Source organism: Hippichthys cyanospilos, chromosome 6, assembly GCF_059441005.1.
Source record: "Hippichthys cyanospilos isolate Australia breed blue-spotted pipefish chromosome 6, RoL_Hcya_1.0, whole genome shotgun sequence".
NCBI classification, from domain to species: domain Eukaryota; kingdom Metazoa; phylum Chordata; class Actinopteri; order Syngnathiformes; family Syngnathidae; genus Hippichthys; species Hippichthys cyanospilos.
In genome coordinates, this window is record NC_142374.1 from 23,528,916 (window position 1) to 23,548,523 (window position 19,608).

At 40.8% G+C, this 19,608-nt stretch overlaps 1 protein-coding gene across 6 annotated transcripts in view; it reads right to left on the bottom strand.

Annotated features, from left to right (window-relative positions):
• Positions 1-199: 199 nt before the first annotated feature.
• Positions 200-19,608, bottom strand: part of nrcamb (neuronal cell adhesion molecule b) — a 77,257-nt gene continuing 57,848 nt past the window's right edge. For 3 of the 6 annotated variants that reach the window (XM_088416612.1, XM_088416611.1, XM_088416609.1), the window contains 18 exons: positions 19,388-19,499; positions 19,160-19,326; positions 18,952-19,099; positions 18,343-18,467; positions 18,132-18,161; positions 17,006-17,107; positions 15,586-15,786; positions 15,440-15,510; positions 14,772-14,997; positions 13,439-13,554; positions 13,167-13,371; positions 12,218-12,340; positions 11,803-11,979; positions 10,078-10,197; positions 8,400-8,561; positions 7,594-7,725; positions 6,767-6,845; positions 200-3,600 (listed from right to left, as the gene is read on the bottom strand). In XM_088416612.1, the coding sequence (XP_088272738.1) occupies positions 3,345-3,600; positions 6,767-6,845; positions 7,594-7,725; positions 8,400-8,561; positions 10,078-10,197; positions 11,803-11,979; positions 12,218-12,340; positions 13,167-13,371; positions 13,439-13,554; positions 14,772-14,997; positions 15,440-15,510; positions 15,586-15,786; positions 17,006-17,107; positions 18,132-18,161; positions 18,343-18,467; positions 18,952-19,099; positions 19,160-19,326; positions 19,388-19,499 (2,552 nt within the window). In that variant the 3' untranslated portion in view covers positions 200-3,344. Of the gene's footprint in view, positions 3,601-6,766; positions 6,846-7,593; positions 7,726-8,399; positions 8,562-10,077; positions 10,198-10,480; positions 10,526-11,802; positions 11,980-12,217; positions 12,341-13,166; positions 13,372-13,438; positions 13,555-14,771; positions 14,998-15,439; positions 15,511-15,585; positions 15,787-17,005; positions 17,108-18,131; positions 18,162-18,342; positions 18,468-18,951; positions 19,100-19,159; positions 19,327-19,387; positions 19,500-19,608 lie in introns of all 6 variants that reach the window. The other 3 variants (XM_088416613.1, XM_088416610.1, XM_088416614.1) reach the window with 2 other exon arrangements.

Genomic DNA, 19,608 nt, shown 5'->3' on the forward strand with positions numbered 1-19,608 from the left:
AGAAACTGTTGTTGTTTTCAAATTGAGAGCCAATTGATTGGAACATGAAGCACTTTATGGCTAGATTGGTGTTAAAACGTCACTTGCCTGTATTTTGTTTGTGCATTGCCATAAAAGCTAAAAATGATGAGTGCAGCTAAAAAAAATTGTACACAAAGAAAAAAAAGCAAACATTCAAGAACTAGCCTCAAGTCCAAAATGGAGGAAAATGATTGTTTTATTCATTCAATAGCGCTCCCATATGAAGAGTTCATACCTCAACTAAACAAAAAGAAATGACATAGAAATAACACAAGTTGTGTTAGTACAAACACGTTTCTTAAATACAAAAAAAAATCTTGTTTAAAAAAAAAAAAAAAAAAAAAAGCATTTTGGCAGTGTAGAAACGTCACCCGGACAAGCAAAATGTGAAAAAATAATTCAATCAGGCGTATATGATTTGTTTCTGTCCAGTTCATTACAGAACGACATACAATATGTACACAATGCACAGCAAAAAAAAAAAAAAAATTATATATATTCTCTACATTTAATACAGTCCTATGAACATTAGAAATCATGCGCATTGCCTCCCTGTACAAATCCACTTGAAGGTATATTTACATATTTCAACACAATATTCTACAAGTCAACCTCATAATAATAATAATAAAAAAAAAAGTCAAACTTGATGCAAGTTAAGTGAAAAGAAACCTTGATCCCATGCGAAGGCTCTCAAGAAGCGGCGTTAGTACAAGTCAAGACCTTATCGGAATCGTACGAAAAAAAAACGAAAACAATGCTGCGTACGTTCGGATTTCCCCGAAAAGATGACGTCCTTTCTTTTTTGATTGGTTGCTGTGCTGTGATTTATTTTGTTTGTTAGTATTAGAGATAGAACGATTATTGGCCCGTCCGATTATACGTGCCGATCACCGAACTATATTTTTAGATTTTCAGACACGTTGAACTTTTGTTTTGATTTGAAATTTGTTTTAAAACAAAGTGAAATTTCAGCATTTTATTTTGAAATTTTGTAGAACTGTATTTTTTTGTGTTTGTTTTAGTTGGATTCAACGTTTTTTTTTTTTTTAAGACATGCTGGGAGCTCCCTGAACTTGGTGCTACAATTTTACCACTCTAAAATAAAACATAAATTTAAAAAAATAAACATTTTACAAATTTGAAATGTTAAAAAAAAAAAAACAAGATATTTCAAAGGGTTGGAGTTTGTATATTTGATTTATTTTATTTTTCTGTTTGCTAAAAATGATGACTCTAAATATGTTATTACGATTATTATTATTATCATTATATTTTATTTGTTATTTTCAATTCCAATACTTTTGTTTACTAAAAATGTATTATTATTTATTTACTTATTATTATTTGTTTTCAACTCCAAATTTGAGTTATCGGCCTCTTTGACTACTGCAAAAGTTTTTTTTTTTTTTCCAAACATATCAGTCTGTAATTTGTGTTGTAGCAGAATTATGCGGAAAAAAATATCCCCAAAAATCTAGACCCTTCCGAAAAAAAGAAATGAAAAAAAAATAACAACCTCACTTCCATGGAACGGATTAAAAAAAAAAAAAATAACAACATAACTTTAATATCATGACACGAAAAGAAAGTTAAGAGCGCTGACCTCCACCAAGGAAAAACTTGAAATATTTGAAAATATTCTTGCTTATAGTTCTGTTTGTCCTTATATGGAGAACGGCCCTCAGTGCAACAAAAGGCACAAGCTCACCTATAAGATAAGCTAAATGTCGCATGCAGGTGCACGTTTGGGCAGAGGTGGGCGGAGCTTGGGTGATGACATAACATGCAATGCAACGAGTTTTCGCTTTGTCCAAAAAGTACTGTGGAAAAGTCTCAGGTCCCCATTGCGCTTTGTCCTAGCATATTTGTGCATATTTTCAGTTAGCAGTGGGCGACTGCTTTATTGACTTCACCTTTAACCAAATTCTTGCTACTAAGTAGCTAACCAAATACGAGCTAGCTAGGTCTTTAGCTAGCCAAACATATTGCGTAATAGCAAGGCTAATGCTTCTTAACAGATTTCTGGAAAATGGTGGAATATTTTGCCAACAGCATTGCCAACTTTTATCAAATATTCATGGAGGTCTTATCTGAAGTCAGGTTGCTTTGAATGTAGTTCACTGTGTGCTTGGTCCAACAGGAAGTGGCATTTTAGCTAATCTAAGATTTGTAGAATACAATTAGTTGAACTACAAGAGTTACTAGTCAACAGATCCTGGGATTGATGACAACTCGAATGCTAAGCTTGGACAGCAAATAACTACTTGGCAAGCTAGTAAGCTAGCAAGACATATCTATTTGTTTTGGTTAGCTGGCAAATGCCCGATCATACTGATAATGAGTATGATAGCAAGTTTGATTGGTCTTTATAAATAACTACAGTTGTTGCTTAGCTAGCTAGTAAGTTTGAACGATTTGTAGTTAGCTATCAAGTGTGCTAACTGACTAAGCAGAAAAAAAAAACTACACTAACTAGTTGCTTACCTAGCTAGTGAGTTTGAACGGTTTTCAACTAGCTATCTCGTGAGCGAACTGGACCAAAAACTCCTTTTCAGGGGGGGTGATAGAAAGCAAGTTTTGTGTGGTAACAAACATTCAAGCTAGCTAGCCATGTTAGCTACCAACAAACAGAAAACAATTAACGGTAATTAACTAAGTAACTAAAGGTTACTGGGCCAGCTAGTTTCAGCTAGCTAGCGAGTGAGCTAACTGACTCAAAAACTACTTTTGGGGTGTGATAATGAACAAGAATTAATTAGTATGTCATTCAATTAAGGGTATTAACAAAAGTAACATGCTAATTTAGAGAAAAGAAGCTTGATAAAAAATACAAATCGAAGCGTGGATTTTGACCAATACACAGGAATGTTAAGCTAAAGACATGAGGAATGGCGGGTTTTGTGTTATGTTTCTAAAAAAAAAAAAGCTTCTGCAGGGGAAAAAAACAACAACATGGGTGTCCTCGTCTCAACATATAAGCGAGGAGACATTTTTCCCATGTTGGTTAACGATGGGTTAATTTTCGTTTAAACGATGGACTGTTGATGACCTGAACTTTCATTAAAAAGAAATCGTAGCGTATGCAGTAAAATCTGGAGTGGAAAATCCAAGCGTATATTGCGAACAATTGGAAAAAAAAATAAAAAATCGCGAGACGAAGAAACCACTTCCTTAAAGGGACAAACCGAAAACCAAACCATCCCGCTGAAAACGTCTACGTAGTCCAAACGGTGAATCGTTAACGGCGAACAAGCTCGGCCATCTTAAAAAAACCGTCCGTGGGAAGTTTTTCCCAACGCGACGCGCACGTCCCGCTGAGACTACACGAAGGAGTTCAAAGAGTTCATGGCGTGAATGGGGGACGGCGCCTCGGAACTCTCGAGGCCCTCGGCGGCGGCGGCGCTGTCCCGGCTGGCGCTCTTTCCGCTATACTGGCCGATAAACGAGCCGTCCTCGTTGAACTGGCCGTCTCCTCCTTCCCCGTAGTCTACTAAACTGTCGTCGCTGTCGTCCCGTTTAACCGTCCCGCTCGATGGCGTGCGGCTCCCTTTTAACGGTTTATGGTCCTCATTGTCGCTGAGGGAGAGAATGACATGCGAGGCGTTAGCGGTGACGACCATGTGCCGGATGCAGCTTTTTTTTTTTTTTTTAGACGGAGCATTATAAATATATTTCACCGTATTTGATATAACCCGTTCATGACCGAAAATGGCTATAAACAAAGATCCGTTGTCACATATTCACTGCCATTCATTTGTGTCCACTGTTGTGTCCATTTTGTCTCAATAAGACACGAAAATGAACTGCATCCCAGCCAAGCTCATGAGACATCATTTGAAAGGACAGGTTGTCCTCTAGCGAACATGCTAGGACTTAGTAGGCTAGCTCTCAAGAGTCAAAAGATAAAGACCAAAACAAATGTCCACAAGTGTGGACACTAATGAATATGCTGTGTCTAGGGAAGTAGATTAACGACTAAAGACGTGTTCCTAGTGTCTCCAGACACCCAAGCTATGGTAAGGATATGATTTGATCGGTTAGCTCCGTCTAAAAAAAAAATAAAAATAAAAATTGTTATTCGTTGGTTTCCATCAGGCAAAAGGGGAATAAACATCAAGCAATGTGACACAGGTTGAATTCCCCCTGAAACCAAAAAGAGCATGAAGTGATCAATGTGTTATTGTTTTGTTGCAGCGTCAGACACAACAAGGCTGTGATGACAAACAAAAAAAAAATGACGTCCAAAAAAATAGAATGCAATCAAACACCGTCCATCCAAAAAGCAAGCGTGAGTATTTTTTTTTTCTCAAACATAATTATCAAGGAAACATGAACTCGTCTTCATGTACATGAGTTGAACGTCGATGACACACAGGCATAAAGCAGTTATGGTGCTGAAAGAATTTTCAAATATGGAAAGGCATGGGCAAAAGTATTGGGACACTTCAAAATTGCCATATTTTTACCATTACCGTAATGCCACAAATAGGGACTTTTTTCCCCCAAAATGAAGGTGCATCCTATTAATGGTAACTTAAAAATTATTCATTTTTTTTAATTGGACACCATTTGAGGAAGTTTTATCTGTTAGCCATTAAAGAGGAGTTCTGGCGTGCATTTCTATATTGTATTTTTACAATTACCGTAACGGGACGAGTAAGAAGTAAGATATCATTGGCTTTTGTCGTTTTGCCAATAAAAGTGCTTCCGGGTTTGTCAATGACGCATTTCCGTTTCCGGTTTTGCATACGGCCGCGCTCATCGAACAGCATGTTATCTGACGCCATTCTCGGTGAATTATGAGGCGGAAATGCCGTAAGCTTCGTTTTATTGTATTTAAATATACGAGCATCGATATTAAGGTATATTTTTGTCATTTTGCCAATAGAAGTGCTTCCTGGTTTGTCGATTACGCGTTTCCGTTTCCGGCTTTGCGCTATTTTTTTTTAATGTGTGGTTCAATAAACATGTTTTGGCATTTAAATGAAGTTCAATGTCTGCATTATTCGATTTTTACGGCATTTTTTAACTTATACTGCAAATGCCTAATATCTATTATCAGCTTCCTCGAATACTATCGATATTGGTCCTGAAAACACCATATCGGTCAATCTATTTTATGCATAAAGAATCCCATTTTCAAGGCCCAAACATGCACGAAAACCCATCAAACGCAGACTTAAAAAAAGGTCTTTTGAAGCTAAATGCTAAACCTAACAGGAAACTGACCAGTTTTGTTTATTTATTCATTTATTTTGAATATACAAAAGCATGGCTCCAAATCTAAATTCTCTATCCACACCTGGCATTCCCCAAGGTTCTTTCTCAAGTACCCTTTTGTTTTTCATCATCATTTACCATGGACTATACTTTTTTTTTTCTGTGAGGCATTCAAATATGTGTGTCAATACACTTGCCCATTAAGTTGCCGCACGTTGGGTTCACATTACAGATGAGTGTGTGTTCAGACACCACAAAGGCTTTGATGACTTTGCAAATATTCAACTTGATGACTGACAGCCTGCGATGCATTTTCAAGCGAGCATTTTTTTTTTTTGTTGATTTGTTTTTCTCTCCACAGTGACACACGTACGACATCACCCTTACCTCTCCTAAAGGCCACACTGAGGGATTCCCCTACACGCATGTAAACATTATCTGATGCAGACAGTAAACATGTCGCTCGTGTGACTTATTGAGGAACCAAACCAAAAAAATAAATAACATTTAAAAAAATATGAGATCCCTGGTGGACTTTTAACAAATTTTCGCCGATTAATTCAGTCATCATTCCGGAGTCTATTCCGTCATCGTCAATCCGAAGTTTTTTTTGTTATTTTTTAAGTCTGTAATCGTCAGTCCATGGGTCCGTCGACCCCAAATTCCGTTTTTGCTGGTCAGTCATTGACAAGCCCATTTTTTTTGTTTCTCGTCATTTGTTCTTGGTCAGCAAAACGGGCGTCGCTGATGAGTTCATTTTACTTTCTTTACTTTTCTGGGTTAGCGTGAAAAGCATTCCCCAAATTCTGCGCCCTAACAACATGCGTTGCTTCAAAAACATCAGTACACATCCACAAACAAGTCATTTCAACACGTTATAAGCTAATACAGTCTTTTTTTAATAATCCTCATAAATGATATCAACTTCACAACATGCATCCCACATATATATATCTATATATTCCCTGTACATTAAGATATACATGTTATATCAGTATTAATTCTTTAGAACACACATGGGTATACTGTACATACCAAAAAATATAAAGTCCTTTTTTTAAAAAACAAAAAACAAAAAGAAAAGTTTGTTTGGACCCAATTATGTCATTTGTGCACGTTACAGTGATAAAAAAGATGAAAAGACAGATACAGAAAAAATTGGGAGTAAAGTGCTTCGGTGTCGCATCCAGTGAGGATGCTAACAGGCATAGCTTGAAAACTGTGAGCTTTGATTGCTGTCTTGACTAGCTTATTATTATTACGTTGCAAATAAATCGAATGCGGAAGAAACGGAACCCCTTCATCCTGAGAACCCCAACGACCCCATCCCAGCAAAGCGTCCAATCCTGTGCCATCCGCGGACCGCGCCCCCCCGCCACCACTAAATGAATGTGCTTTAGGCTACTGGGGGGGGCGGGGACACTTCCTGTTGATCGCCGTCGGTCGTAAGGGGTGAAAAAAGTTCCGGCCCGGCTAGAAAGTCGACGGGTTTAAACGGGCCTCTCGGAAGGCGTTCTCTCACCTGTACTCCCCAAAAGTGCAGTCTTCGTCTTTCATGGGCTGGAATTCCGGGTCTGTGTGAGCGTCCTCCTTCTCTTTGACTGCGGACGAAACGGGAAGAGAAGTTAGCCAAAGTGAAACTGAGTTTTTGCTGCTGTTGCTATGACAACAGTATTTAAAGGCCTGTTTGGGGGCTTCAACGTAACTGAAAACTCGCCAATTTTGGTATGAGCGTGTATCTTGGGGACATTTGAAAAAATTGTGGGTTGCTCGCCATAATTTCTTAAAACTCACTCAGTAGCGCCCCCTGGAAAATTTGCCACAAGTATTACAAACTGACTACATTTTTGTAGTAATGTTTATGATAAAAAAACAACAAAAAAAAAAATCAAAGACACTTCCCAAAATTAAAGTAAAAATGAGTTTTTGCTGCCGTTGCTATAACAACAGTATTTAAAACCCGAGCACCAAAACGGTATTCTCCCAACGACTCAATCGTTTGTTTGGGGGCTTAAACATGAGCGAAAATGTGTCAGTTTCGGCAAGCACGGCTTTCTTGGTGAAAATTGACAAAATTGTTCGTTATTAAAAACAATCTCTGAAAACTCACTCAATAGCGCCCCCTGGAATGTGAGGGAAAACTTGCCACAGGTGCCAGTTTAACCAACCATTTTAGTGGAAATTTTCATTATAACAGGATGTACACACACACACAGACAAATTTTAAAGACCCTTTCTCAAAACTGACATCCCTAATATATATATATATATATATATATATATGCAATACTTTTCATTTCATCGATGATTTAAGTTGATTACAGTGGGATTGCATTGCACATTCCTCACCTGGATATTTGCCTCCTTTGTTCCTCTGGATGAAGCAGATGATGAGGAGGATGAGGATGAGGAGGGCGATGGCGCACATGAGACCGATGAACCAACCCTGCGTGGCGATGTCCACCTGTCGGCTCGCCACAGCTGCTCGGGGACGGGGAGAGGAAGAGGAAGGGGGGGGGGGGGGGTAGAAAGGAAGAGGACACTTTCATCTTAGCCGTTTTACTATTTGCATGATGGTGGAGTTTGAAACATCCGGTGTTGGGAGAATAATAATGCAATGACAGAAAATAAGCCACTGTAAATAACCTTTGAGGAAATATTATAACCTCCTGAGAGACAGCCTATGAATGTGTCCACTGCAGTGTCTTTTGCGGGCCCCCTGCCTAAGACCCAAGCAATTCATTTGTGTCCACCATCGCGGACATTGGTTTCTGATCTATATTTTTCGACTCATTGGAGCTAGCCCACAAACCCCTAGTGTCCCTTGTAGAGGACATCCCGGCCTTTCCGACGACGTCTCACAAGTTTGGGTGGCATGCATTCGACTCATCTGAGACAAAATGGACACGAGTGGACAAATGGGTCTCAGGAGGAAATAACTGCAATCATTACGTTGACGACGCAATATGCGCACGCGCAAACAATAACAAACGCAAAAACGACACACCCGCAAGCTTACGAGGTCATATTTTGATATTAATGCGAGCCACGAAATGTCCAACTAAGCTAGCGCTACAACAAAAAGTAGCAACTTCCTTTTGGGCTACAGAGCATGCCTGGCCGAAAGGCAAACGCTCGGGTGGGCCCGGCCTCACCTGGCACCGTCACCGTGAGCTCCCTGGAGCGGTGGGGCTCTTGGTCGGCGTGACCCGGGGCCACCAAGCGCACCCTATAGGAGAGGCCCTCCTTCAGGCCCCTCAGCATAAAGTTCTGAGAGCCGTTCACCGGCTCTTTGCGCCACTCGTCTTCGCCTTCACCTGTGAGGGGGGGGGCGGCGGACAACACAGCAGTTGCGCGCGGGCTCCGAGACGTCATGGAGGGTGCGGTGGGATGGGGATGTGTTTGCTGGATGGACTACGCCGCGACTGCTTATGGAACCTTACCGGCCACTTTATTAGGTAGGCTTGCGCAATATACAGACGCTTCCCTGACAATCTTCTCCATTGAGGTTAAGCAGGAAATGCTAGTCATGGTTTCAAAATAAACTACCGAGGCAAAAAGTGGACTGTACCCAACAGCCTTGGTGCACTTTTATTTTGACGTTCCTTCCGGAAGCATGGTAGAGTGGCAACTGTCAACTTGATTTTCGCCTCATTTCGCAGTAGTAAACAGTTCTCGTTTTAGTAAACAGACAATTTTATTTTGATGTTTTTGTTGGCTGATTATTTTTGTTCCTCTGTATGCGATTTATATATATATATATATATATATATATATATATATATATATATATATATATATATATATATATATATATATATAATTTGGTCTAATAAAGAGAAGTTTGAAGGATTGTTTTCTATGACAATAAAAATACACATTACAATGAGTCATATTCGGTCGTTTTTTCACGGGAAAACAATAGAAAAAAATAATCTACTGTAACAACAGATTGTAACAACCTTTGAAACGAGATGTTTTTATTCCAGTATATGAATTACTGAATAGTTCAAGATGTCACTAAATATGTCACAAGCTTTGTAGGAAATACCATAGAGAAAAGTTATAAAAACGCATAAAAAATAGCGATTTTACCTACAAAAAATGTGTGTAAATGTAAATGTGTGTTATTTTTTATGCTATATATATATATATATATATATATATATATATATATATATATATATATATATATATATATATATGTGGAGTTACCATTCGTAGTACAATGTACTGTCAGCTAACACGTAGCATTCTCTCACCTCGCTAACTCAAACAACTAACTAACTAATATATATATATATATATATATATATATATATATATATATATATATATATATATATATATATATATATATGTAGACCCCACTGTAAAGTACTGTACAGTACTTTTTGCTTTTGTAAACTGTTCCATCCACGTCGTATCGGTTGTAGTACGTAGCTAGCTTAGCGCTAGGCGAACAAACGAGGACTTTGTTTACTTTGAAAAACTCCCTTTGCGCTAGCAAAAGCAAAGCAACGACAACGACGCCGACAAACGTCCTCAATGTCCTCCACGGACCGATCGTTCAAACGCACACCGACATTCCCCCCTTTATGAGAAAATTCCGATCGGGCGTTTCCGACAGCCAATCAGCAACTTGAATCCAGATCGTACAAGTGTACCTAACGCTGTGGCCGGCCAGCCAAATTCTGTCAAATTCGGGTTATGATGCGATGACGTCATTCGATGATGATGATGGCAGGTGTTAAAAAAAATCTAACACAACTATTTATGAACTGCTATCCCTCGCCGATGATGAATAATAGCGATATGAAGGACACTGCTTACTGTTGTCGGCTATGTATTCTAAATAAATGTTTTTCTCCGGTCCCCAGTACTCCCAAGTGATCAAGGTGCCGTCCTCTCCCCTGGAGGAATTAACGCTGCCGAAAGGACTGCTCGCCGGCGCTGAACACACAAGAGAGAACATCCGTTGGCGCGCGTGGCGGGCGGGCTAACGCGCTAGCGGGGGGCGAAGGCGCTCGAGGCCAAGCGTGGGCGGCGAGGACGGGCGGCGGGGGTTGTTCCAAAAGGGGCGGGGCAAACAAACAAACCTCCTCATGCGAGGACGAGCCATTGCCATGAACAGGGAGGAAAAAAATGGATTTCTTTGCAAGGCCACGCAATGGGGGGGGGGGGGGGGGGGGGGGGGTAATATGCATGCCCGTCATCCATGCATCACTAGCGATACCGCTGATTTCCGCGTCAACGTCTTTGTCCAGATGAGTCATGAAAGCTCGGATGGGATGGAGAAATAACAAGAGATGTAGACACACACACACACTTCCAAACACGCACTCATGCTCGGTATCATTCGCCGCTGCAACCGAAGCGAACGGCGCAGCGGTGTGTTATGTTGTTTGCAAATATCGACACGATACAACACGATTACTTTTAAAATCTTAAATCATGATCATTTCAATTGATTATGAGCGCTCTAATATAGTGCACTGTATGTTATTTATAGGATTATTCAGGGGTGTCCCGATACAAGGTGCTACCTGCGTCGATCCGATACGATACCAGCAGGAATGTTACATGATATTGATTTTTTTTTTGTATGGAATATTAGTGACACTGTTCAAACAATGAACAATAGTGGCCTCGAATAGGTATGAAAAAATATGACCCATTTATATCAAACGTTAGGATTACATAAATTCAAGCTCAAATTTCAGAAAGCACCACACACTTAATTCAAAATTGTACGACCCTGAAAAAGGATGTCAGTAAAAACGAGCATACGGTATGAGTTCTAATATCTGAGATTTCGGGTGTAAACAAATCGAACCCGATACTAATTTGGAGCTGATGACAGATCAATATCCAGGTGCTTCCAGGCCTCTATGCAACCAGCTAGACATATATCAATATCAAACCTATCCAAAAAGAATAAAAGACTGATCTCCGACACTGGTATCAAACCGATACCAGATAGCAATATCAAACTGATAACCGTTATCAATATCAGACTGATTATCTGATTGATATCCAATAACAACGACAGACTGCTATCCGATATTGATATTGGGCCAATATCCGTCATCAATATCATACAAGATACCTAGTATCGGACCGATACTCAATATCAATATCTGACCCACATCCAAAATAAAAAGCAGACTGATATCCAAAAACAACATCAGACTGATTCCAAAAACAACATCAGACTGATAACCAATTTTGATATCGGACCCATATCCAAAATAAATGTCCCATATCAATATTACTCTATCTGATATCAATATCCGGACCAATATCCATGATCATTTTTACATTTATATGTGATATCGATATCCGGTATCAATATGGGACCCATATCCAATACTAGCGTTAGACCAGGACGCCCCTGGATAATCGATGCGAAAGGTGCGAAAAACACATGTTGAAAACGACTCGATTCTACTTTCATTTCGGTATCTTCGCGGCCCCTCTCATTTGTTTATCGAGAAGAGTGATAAGACGGTAAATTTCTGCCGGAAAAAGCCCAAGGCGGAGCTTTTGGGCGCTTACCTTCGTCCACGACGGTGACGGCCTCCTGCGTGAGGGCCGGGCCGGGCCCCTGCCGCGTTTTGGCGTTCAAATAAAACTTGTAGCGCGTGCTGTACTTGAGCTTGAGCAAAGTGAGCGAGGTCTCGTTGGCGGGCAGGGCCAGCTCCTCCCACGGGCCCAGATCGTTGGAGTTATTGACTACAAGGTGGCGGAATGGTTGGATGGGAGGAGGAGGAGGATGGAGATGATGTGCGGAAAAAGTGTTTTGGAGCAAAAAAAAAAAAAAAAAAAAGGGTTCGGGTACAAGAGGCGGGAATGACAAAAGGTCATTTGTTGATTATTTCTTGGCGGCGGGGCGACGGTACGAGACGCCGGACTGCGAGCTGCGTGAAGACGCGCGTTCACGGCGGGGAAAAAGACGGAGAAAGGAGCTCACCCGGGTGGTATTTGAGGGTGTAGCCGGTCAGGAGTCCGTTCCGGTCACGGGGAGGCTTCCACTCCAGGCTTAAAGAGTCCAGACTGGGGTTGGTGACCGTCAGGGAGGAGGGAGCGCCGGGTACTGGGGAAAGTCATTCGGGATCCGATTAATTTGCTCTTCATTTGAAAATGTACTGTTCCTGCTACGGCGTTGAAGGCATGAAATCGGATTTGCTGATTTACCATGAGGTTGCTTCGTGTTCAAATTCATTTGCTCCTAATTTGAAAATGTACTGTTCCTGTTACGGCATTAAAAGCATTTAATTAGATTTGCTTATATCAGTTTAAAATTAAGCTGCTTCATGTTCCTATTAATTGGCTCTTAATTTGAAAACATATGGTTCCTGTTACAACCAAGCATTAAATCGAATTTATTGATAAAATTTAAAATTAAGTTGCTTCATGTTCCAATTCATTTGCTCTTAATTTGAAAACACGCTGTTCCTGCTACAGCATTAAAGGCATGAAATCAAAATGCTGAAATCAATTAGATTTGCTGTTTACAATTGAACATAAAGCTTATTCATGTTCCAATAAATTTGCTCCTAGTTTGAAAATGTACTCTTCCCGTTACAACCTTAAAAGCATACAATTAGATTTGCTGACAACTGAACATTAAGTTGCTTATGTTCCGATGAATTTGCTCCTAATTTGAAAATATACTCTTCCCGTTACAACCTTCAAAGCATATACTGTAATTAGATTTGAAAACAAGTGAACATTAAGTTGCTTCATGTTCCAATTAGTTTGCGCCTAATTTGAAAATGCACGCTTCTTCTTACAACATTAAAACCATTCAATTAGAGTTGCTGATAACAATTGAACACTAAGTTGCTTCAAGTTGGAATTAATTTGCCATTCATTTGAAAATGTCCCGTTCTCAGAATCCAGAAAGTTCCTTCTCTCACCTCCTTCGGGGGTCTCGAATTGCTGGTTGTGACTCGGGGGCCCCTCTCCCTTGCCGTTGTACACCCTGACGTTAAATGAATAGAGACTGAAGGGGTGCAGGCCCGGCAGCTTCCCCTTGCTGTGGTTGCCGCTGAAGGTCATGATCTGCTTCTCCGTGTGGTGCGGGTTCTGTTTGTGCAGACTGCGCTCTCGCCAGTAATACACCTGCCGAAATCGGATGCGAAGCCGTCGGAATTGCGCCGACGCCGTCGGGTTCCTTACGCGCTTTTACCTTGTAGCCTTTCAGGTATCCGCGTATTAGTTTTTGAGGCACGGGTTCCCAGTGGACCTCCGCCAGGGTGCTGTTCAGTACGTACACCTGCACAGATTCTGGAGCGGCGACCGGCACTGGCACCGGGACAAAGAAACACACCTTTAGTGATCTCGAGTAACAATAAATCGTGATTTGATGTGTAATTGCGCATCCGCGGCGCCAGGGGGAAGCAGAGATACACTTTTGAAATTGCTGTCAACAACAACTGTTTTTTTTTTTGGAAATCACATTAATGATAGATGAGAGTTTTAGATGAAGTTTTATACCTTTTTCTTCAGGTTAAAATGTTTAAAATCATCCCGTGTTAACGTTCCAGATCAGTTTCCCGTTATTAAATCTTTCAGTGCCAAGCGTTATCGGAAAAGGAACCCTCTAGAGGGCCGGTATATTTCGCACTTTTATTCATCTTTCAACGCCAACGGAATATTGTGTGCTATGTCTAGGTAAATATTAGGTGATGCCAGGTGAAAACGTGACTTCCATTCTTCAGTTAGAATTGATGTAGGTAATAGCTGTGTTGTAAGTGTGGAAACACTGCCATCCAATGGTCACAGTTAGCACTACAGTGCTCAAGTGGCTTAAACTAGGTAAGCATTTGTCAAAGGTGTCAGCTCTTCTCCATAAAAAAACGTATTTGACCAGAATTTCATTATTTATAGGATACTATTATTATTTTAAAAAACGACAATTCTTGTCTGTAGCCCTGAATGAGTTCAAATATATTGATACGATAAAAATGTTGGCACTGTCGTGATTCAGTTGGTCAAAAATGTTTTTAAGCACTTTGAAGAAGGACATTTTTATCAGACTAACAAGTAATCTTTATAAACCCTATAAATAGTTTATTTATACAGCAATTACTTTTTTCTTTTGTTAACATTAAAAAGGATACAATCAGAAGTACATTTATACAATTTTTATAGATATCTCTATTATTTGTACAAGTACGTGTGTGTATGTGTGTGTGTTGGGGGAAGGGGGGGGGGCAAAATATGTTCTATTTCCTAGGGGGGCCGTGCAAAAATAATTGAGAAGCACTGGGTTAGCTTGACTAATTCCTAGCAGTCCACACGGAATAAACAGATACCCAAGGCAAAGAAAAATGCTTTGAACGTTATTTTTTTGAACCAAGGTACTTAAATTACTCGAGAACTTGTCTCACCTCTACTAATATACATATATATGCGCTTACAGTATATTGAAGGCTCAAGATAAACCCTTGCACCGAATGGGGATCGAATGTTTTTATTCTAGCGGCTAAACTTGGCACGGGTGAAAAGGGCAGACTTACGATCCTCGCCAGAGTGGCCGACGGCAACGGCGGGCTCCGGCGCCGCTCCGTAGTCGTTCACCGCCTGAACTTTGAGCTCGTACGGAACAAACGTGGGCGTTCCCGACACCACGAACTTGGAGTTGTTGGCTACGCTTTCCGTCAGCCAGTCGGTGTCCAGCAGCTTCTGTCTCCACATCACTCTGTAATGGAGTCCCGGCCCGTTGGCCTGCAGGCCCGACAGCGGCTACGGGGAAAAAAAAAGTTTGGGAAGATGGGCAAAAGTTCACAGAGGAAAAGTAGATAATAATAACCAAACGAGAGAATGCAATTCCTTAAGAAATTGCGAGTAATAGAGGAAAGGCTGAATGAAAGATTCAGAATAATTTGGAATGATATGGAACAGTGGCGTCATTTCTATCCATACGTATGTAGGTTGAATTTATTGACACCCACAAAAAATTGAACAATGGTGCGGTCTGTCTTTGTAGTCTGTGATGTGAAATATTGCAGATTTGTGAGAAGAAAACACCGGATTGCATGAATTTTCTGAATACGCCAAAATTTGAACGAGTGAATCGAATGCACAATGCGGAAGAAGATGTAAGTTGTACAAAGTAAAAAGAATCAAATTAAAGAATGTGTGAAGGCCACAATTAGAGTAGTGAACCAGAACCTCGAGCTCGTACCTTCCATGAGATGACGAGATTATCATGTTCCGTTCCAAATCCGTGTACATCTGTTGGATTCTCATCTGGAGCTTTAAGGGCGAAAAAAATAAATTAAGTTACACTCAAGTTCAGTGAACAAACATTTCGCTCTGACTTTCCGGTACCTGAAGGCTCGGTCTTATACATCTTGGATGGGAAACTGGGTCGGCTGACGCCCATGGAATTGACAGCAAGGACTCGAAAGGTGTAGTGAACGTAGGGGGACAGCTTGAGGTGAGCTGTGGTCTTGGTACCGGGGACCTCGGTGAGGTTGTGCCAGTGACCTCTGTGGTGGTGGAGAGAGTCTTCATACTGGATCAAAAATTCTGTGTAAAAAAAAAAAAAAAAAAGTTTTGCTGTAGGCTCCATTTGTATGTGTAACTACTCTGTATTCAAGTGGCCGTTTTTTGAAGGTGTTTATGATTTTGTTAGCTCAAAGATATAAATCAATGTGATTTATATAATATCACTATATTTAACAGCTGTAACTATACCTGGCCTAAAATTACTTGTTAGCAAGCTAACAACAAAGTTAGCAGATGGCTAGCTCCTAGGTTTAAAGCTTTTTTGAAGGTTTATAACTTCGTAACGTCTACGCTAGTTTCCATGTGCGTGTTTTTGCCGTTTTTGCATTTTACAGTATGTTAGCTTAAAGCTATAAGTCATGAGATGAATTGGTGTGTGCAAAAATCGAAAATATGCAATGTTTGGTGATTCAAAAGCCCTAACAATATTTTAAAGGAACTTCACTTGTTAGCTACAGCTAACCACAAAGTTAGCTAATGGCTAACCATTAAGTTTGTGAATCCAAAGCACAGCTAAATGTATACTATGTATAAATGTATACTAGCCTGTCCCACGATACATTTAGTTCCGAACGATAACACTCGCTTAAACCATATTTGGAGGAACGTAACATCTATGCTAATTTCCTTGAGGCCCTGTTTTTTGTTATAAATTGTCCGATTAATTGTTGTAATCAAAACAAAAAATAAGCAATGTTTGGTGATTCAATAGCTGTAGCATTAATGTTTTTAAAGGTTCTTTGCCTGTTAGCTTGCTAACCTCAGTGTTAGCTAATCGCTTAGCACTGCTATTTCGCTAACTGTATCGTAGTCTGATCATAGGATGATATTTTAGTTTCAAACACTAACAGTTCAATAATGATGAGTGCATTGACTTGTTAGCCATTGTCGAACCATTATCCGAGGTAGCATTTAGCATTAGCTAGAGTAATAACACAACTGCTGGTCAACAGATTGACTTCGAAAATAATGTTCTGGGGTTCATTGCATATTTCATTTTCAGCAAAAATTGTAGGGTCTTAGTTTTTCATTTTAAAAATCCATTCACTCTATGCCTGTTAGCTAGCTAATCACAAGGTTAGCTAACGGCTAACCACTAACTTTTCCCATCACGTTAATCAAAAGGAATAAGCGGTAAGAAGCTAAATGTATTATAATCTGTCTTTATGTCTTCATTTGTCCCTAATGTCACGAACTGGCATGGAAAACAGGAGTTGAGAACTTTCGGATGGACGCATACTCTCAATGGGACTGTTGTGCTCATCGCCAGGGATCCAGGTGAGTTGAACGCTTCTCTTTTTGTGATCGGTCAGCTCCAGGTCGGTCGGGGGTTCGGGCCGCTCTGAGGGAAGAAACGAGACGTCAGCGGGATGGCGAAAAACGGACGGCGTCCGCCTCATGCCGCCAATGAAGACGAACAACGCAAACGGCGCCTCATGCATATGAATGGACGGACGTCGGGCTTGAGCGATCGCTCGGGACGAGGGAGCTAAATTGATGCGTTTGGGCTGATGATTCACAATGCATGCTGGGATTAAATGACTGATGAGTGGGTTTGACATTTGAATGCGTCTCCGAGTACCGGGGCTGCATCGCAAATCAGCCTAAATGCAAATTGGCAGGAGCCTTTCTCTTAAAGGGGAAGTCAACACAAATTTTTACGCTCTATGTACCACCGCTTGCCTAAAAAACAGATTCTGATGAACTCATTCAATCCCAAAGACGGATTTTTACGTATCTTTCTAGAATCTAGAAATTCAGTTCCTGATATTTATTTATTCATTTATTAATCAAGTATTGCGGCGAAGAAGGGTCAGGAAATGGGAGGCACTGAATGACTTAATATTCGTGGTTTGTGGACTTCGAATTAAGCGGAAAATGGCGTCACTGATGACAATATGTGTCAAATTAATTAAAGGCATACAAAGAAGTCACTATTATACCTTTTGTTAATAAGTTGCCAAATTGTTCCAGTTAGTTTGCTCTTAATTCGAAAAGAAAACTGCACTTTGTCCCGGCATGATAAAGCAAAAAAATAGACTGTTGATACCTTTAGAAAATAAAATGTTAAAATTTCCCATAACCCCTGAAGTGCTTTTACGTACTACCAGGGATACTTGAGTCATTATTTGCAAATTTATAAAACACGGCGCATATGATACACCTACCAACAAATTAGATTCATCAATGACTCTAATATACATGCACAAAGAAAACATGCCAACGCCACAAGAAGATTCAAATCCAAATCTCGTTGATTGTGATGCAGACATGCGAATAGCTCATACAGAAATATAAAAATTAAAAAAAAATCCCAAAACAAAAGTGCAACACGTCTGAACAGCCATGTGCGCTTCAGGCGTTACCGTGGACAAGAGACGGTGTGGGCGTGGCCTCTGCCGGGTCGGCGAGCGGACACCAGGGGCGCAATACCAAGCGGAGTGATATGTCAGCCATTTTAAATCAAACATTAAATGGCCGTACTTCGATATTCACGTTAACAAGTGGAGAGTGTGCGCTACAAGTAAAAAAACTGGAAGTTACATTGCAAATGTGTAAGAATATACGGGCGCGTACCGACAACGGTGAGCTCGGCGCTGGCCGAATCGTGGTCCAGCGTCGTGTTCATGACGCACGTGTACACGCCGGCGTCGCTCTCCATCACGTCGGCGATGGTCAGGCTGTCGGCGTCCACCGCAAATCTGCAGATGTCGAGTCAAAAAATACAATTTACTTAATATAATTACGAAAAAAAGAGTCTTTGAATGTACTAAAATAACAAATATATGGATGAAAAAAATTACAGAGGATTAAATAAACAGTATCAATCTAAGTAACAGTGCAGTATTATTATTATTCTTATTATAATACAATTTAATTATGAAAAAAATCCTTTAATATTATCGAACTAACCCTTGAAGCGCCAAAGTAGCAATATTGCACCGATCAACTTTTGTAGTAGTCCCGAATCACTAACCATTTTCAAGCAATAAACTTTTGAAAAAGTGATAAACTTAAAAAGTTAAACTAATTTGTATTTCGGGGCAAGAGGCGCAGTAACCCACCCTATCCAGCAGATGGTGCCAAAGTAAAAAAAAAAAAACGACTGTATCTGCAAGTAGCGATTGCCGTGTTTCACAGAGCTATTTATTGATTTACTTCTTCATTTATGTATTTATTTCGCACCTCTCATCGTCGGGCAGCTCCCCGTCATCTTTGAGCCACGTCATGATGGGCACGAGCGACGGGTCGTGCTTCACTTTGCACTCAAACACCACCGACTTGCCGCGCTGCACCATTCGGTACTCGGGCTGCTTCAGGATACGAGTCGGCTCTGAAAAAGACAGTATTGGTCAAAGGGCGCCTACTAGTGGCGATACTCGATATTTCTTACCCTTGACTTCCAGGTACACGTGATTCTCGTAGATGCCGAGAGAATTGCGGGCCACGCAGGTGTACTTTCCGCTATTCTTAGGCTGAGCCACGCGGATCTCCAAAGTGCCGTTGTCGTGCTCCTTGTGCGTCTCGGGGTCCAGCGTGCCCGAACGACTCTCCTTGAACCTGCGACGGAGGCGTTTTTTTTTTTTCACGGAACGTCATCCGAGCCGGTTCATTAACTCACCAGGTAATTTTCGGGATGGGCGAGCCGAAGGAAGTGCATTCCAGGAGAGCTCTGTGATTCCTAATGACCTGGTAGACGGCGTCGGCCGGCGTCAGCACTCTGGGCGGCTCGGCTGGAAAAGGACGCGCGGCGGTTAATGCGGCGCCGACGATCGATACAAATGGATCCGGGGCCGGCTCGTTTTGTTATCGCCAGCAAACGGAAAGCTTTCAAATGCGTGC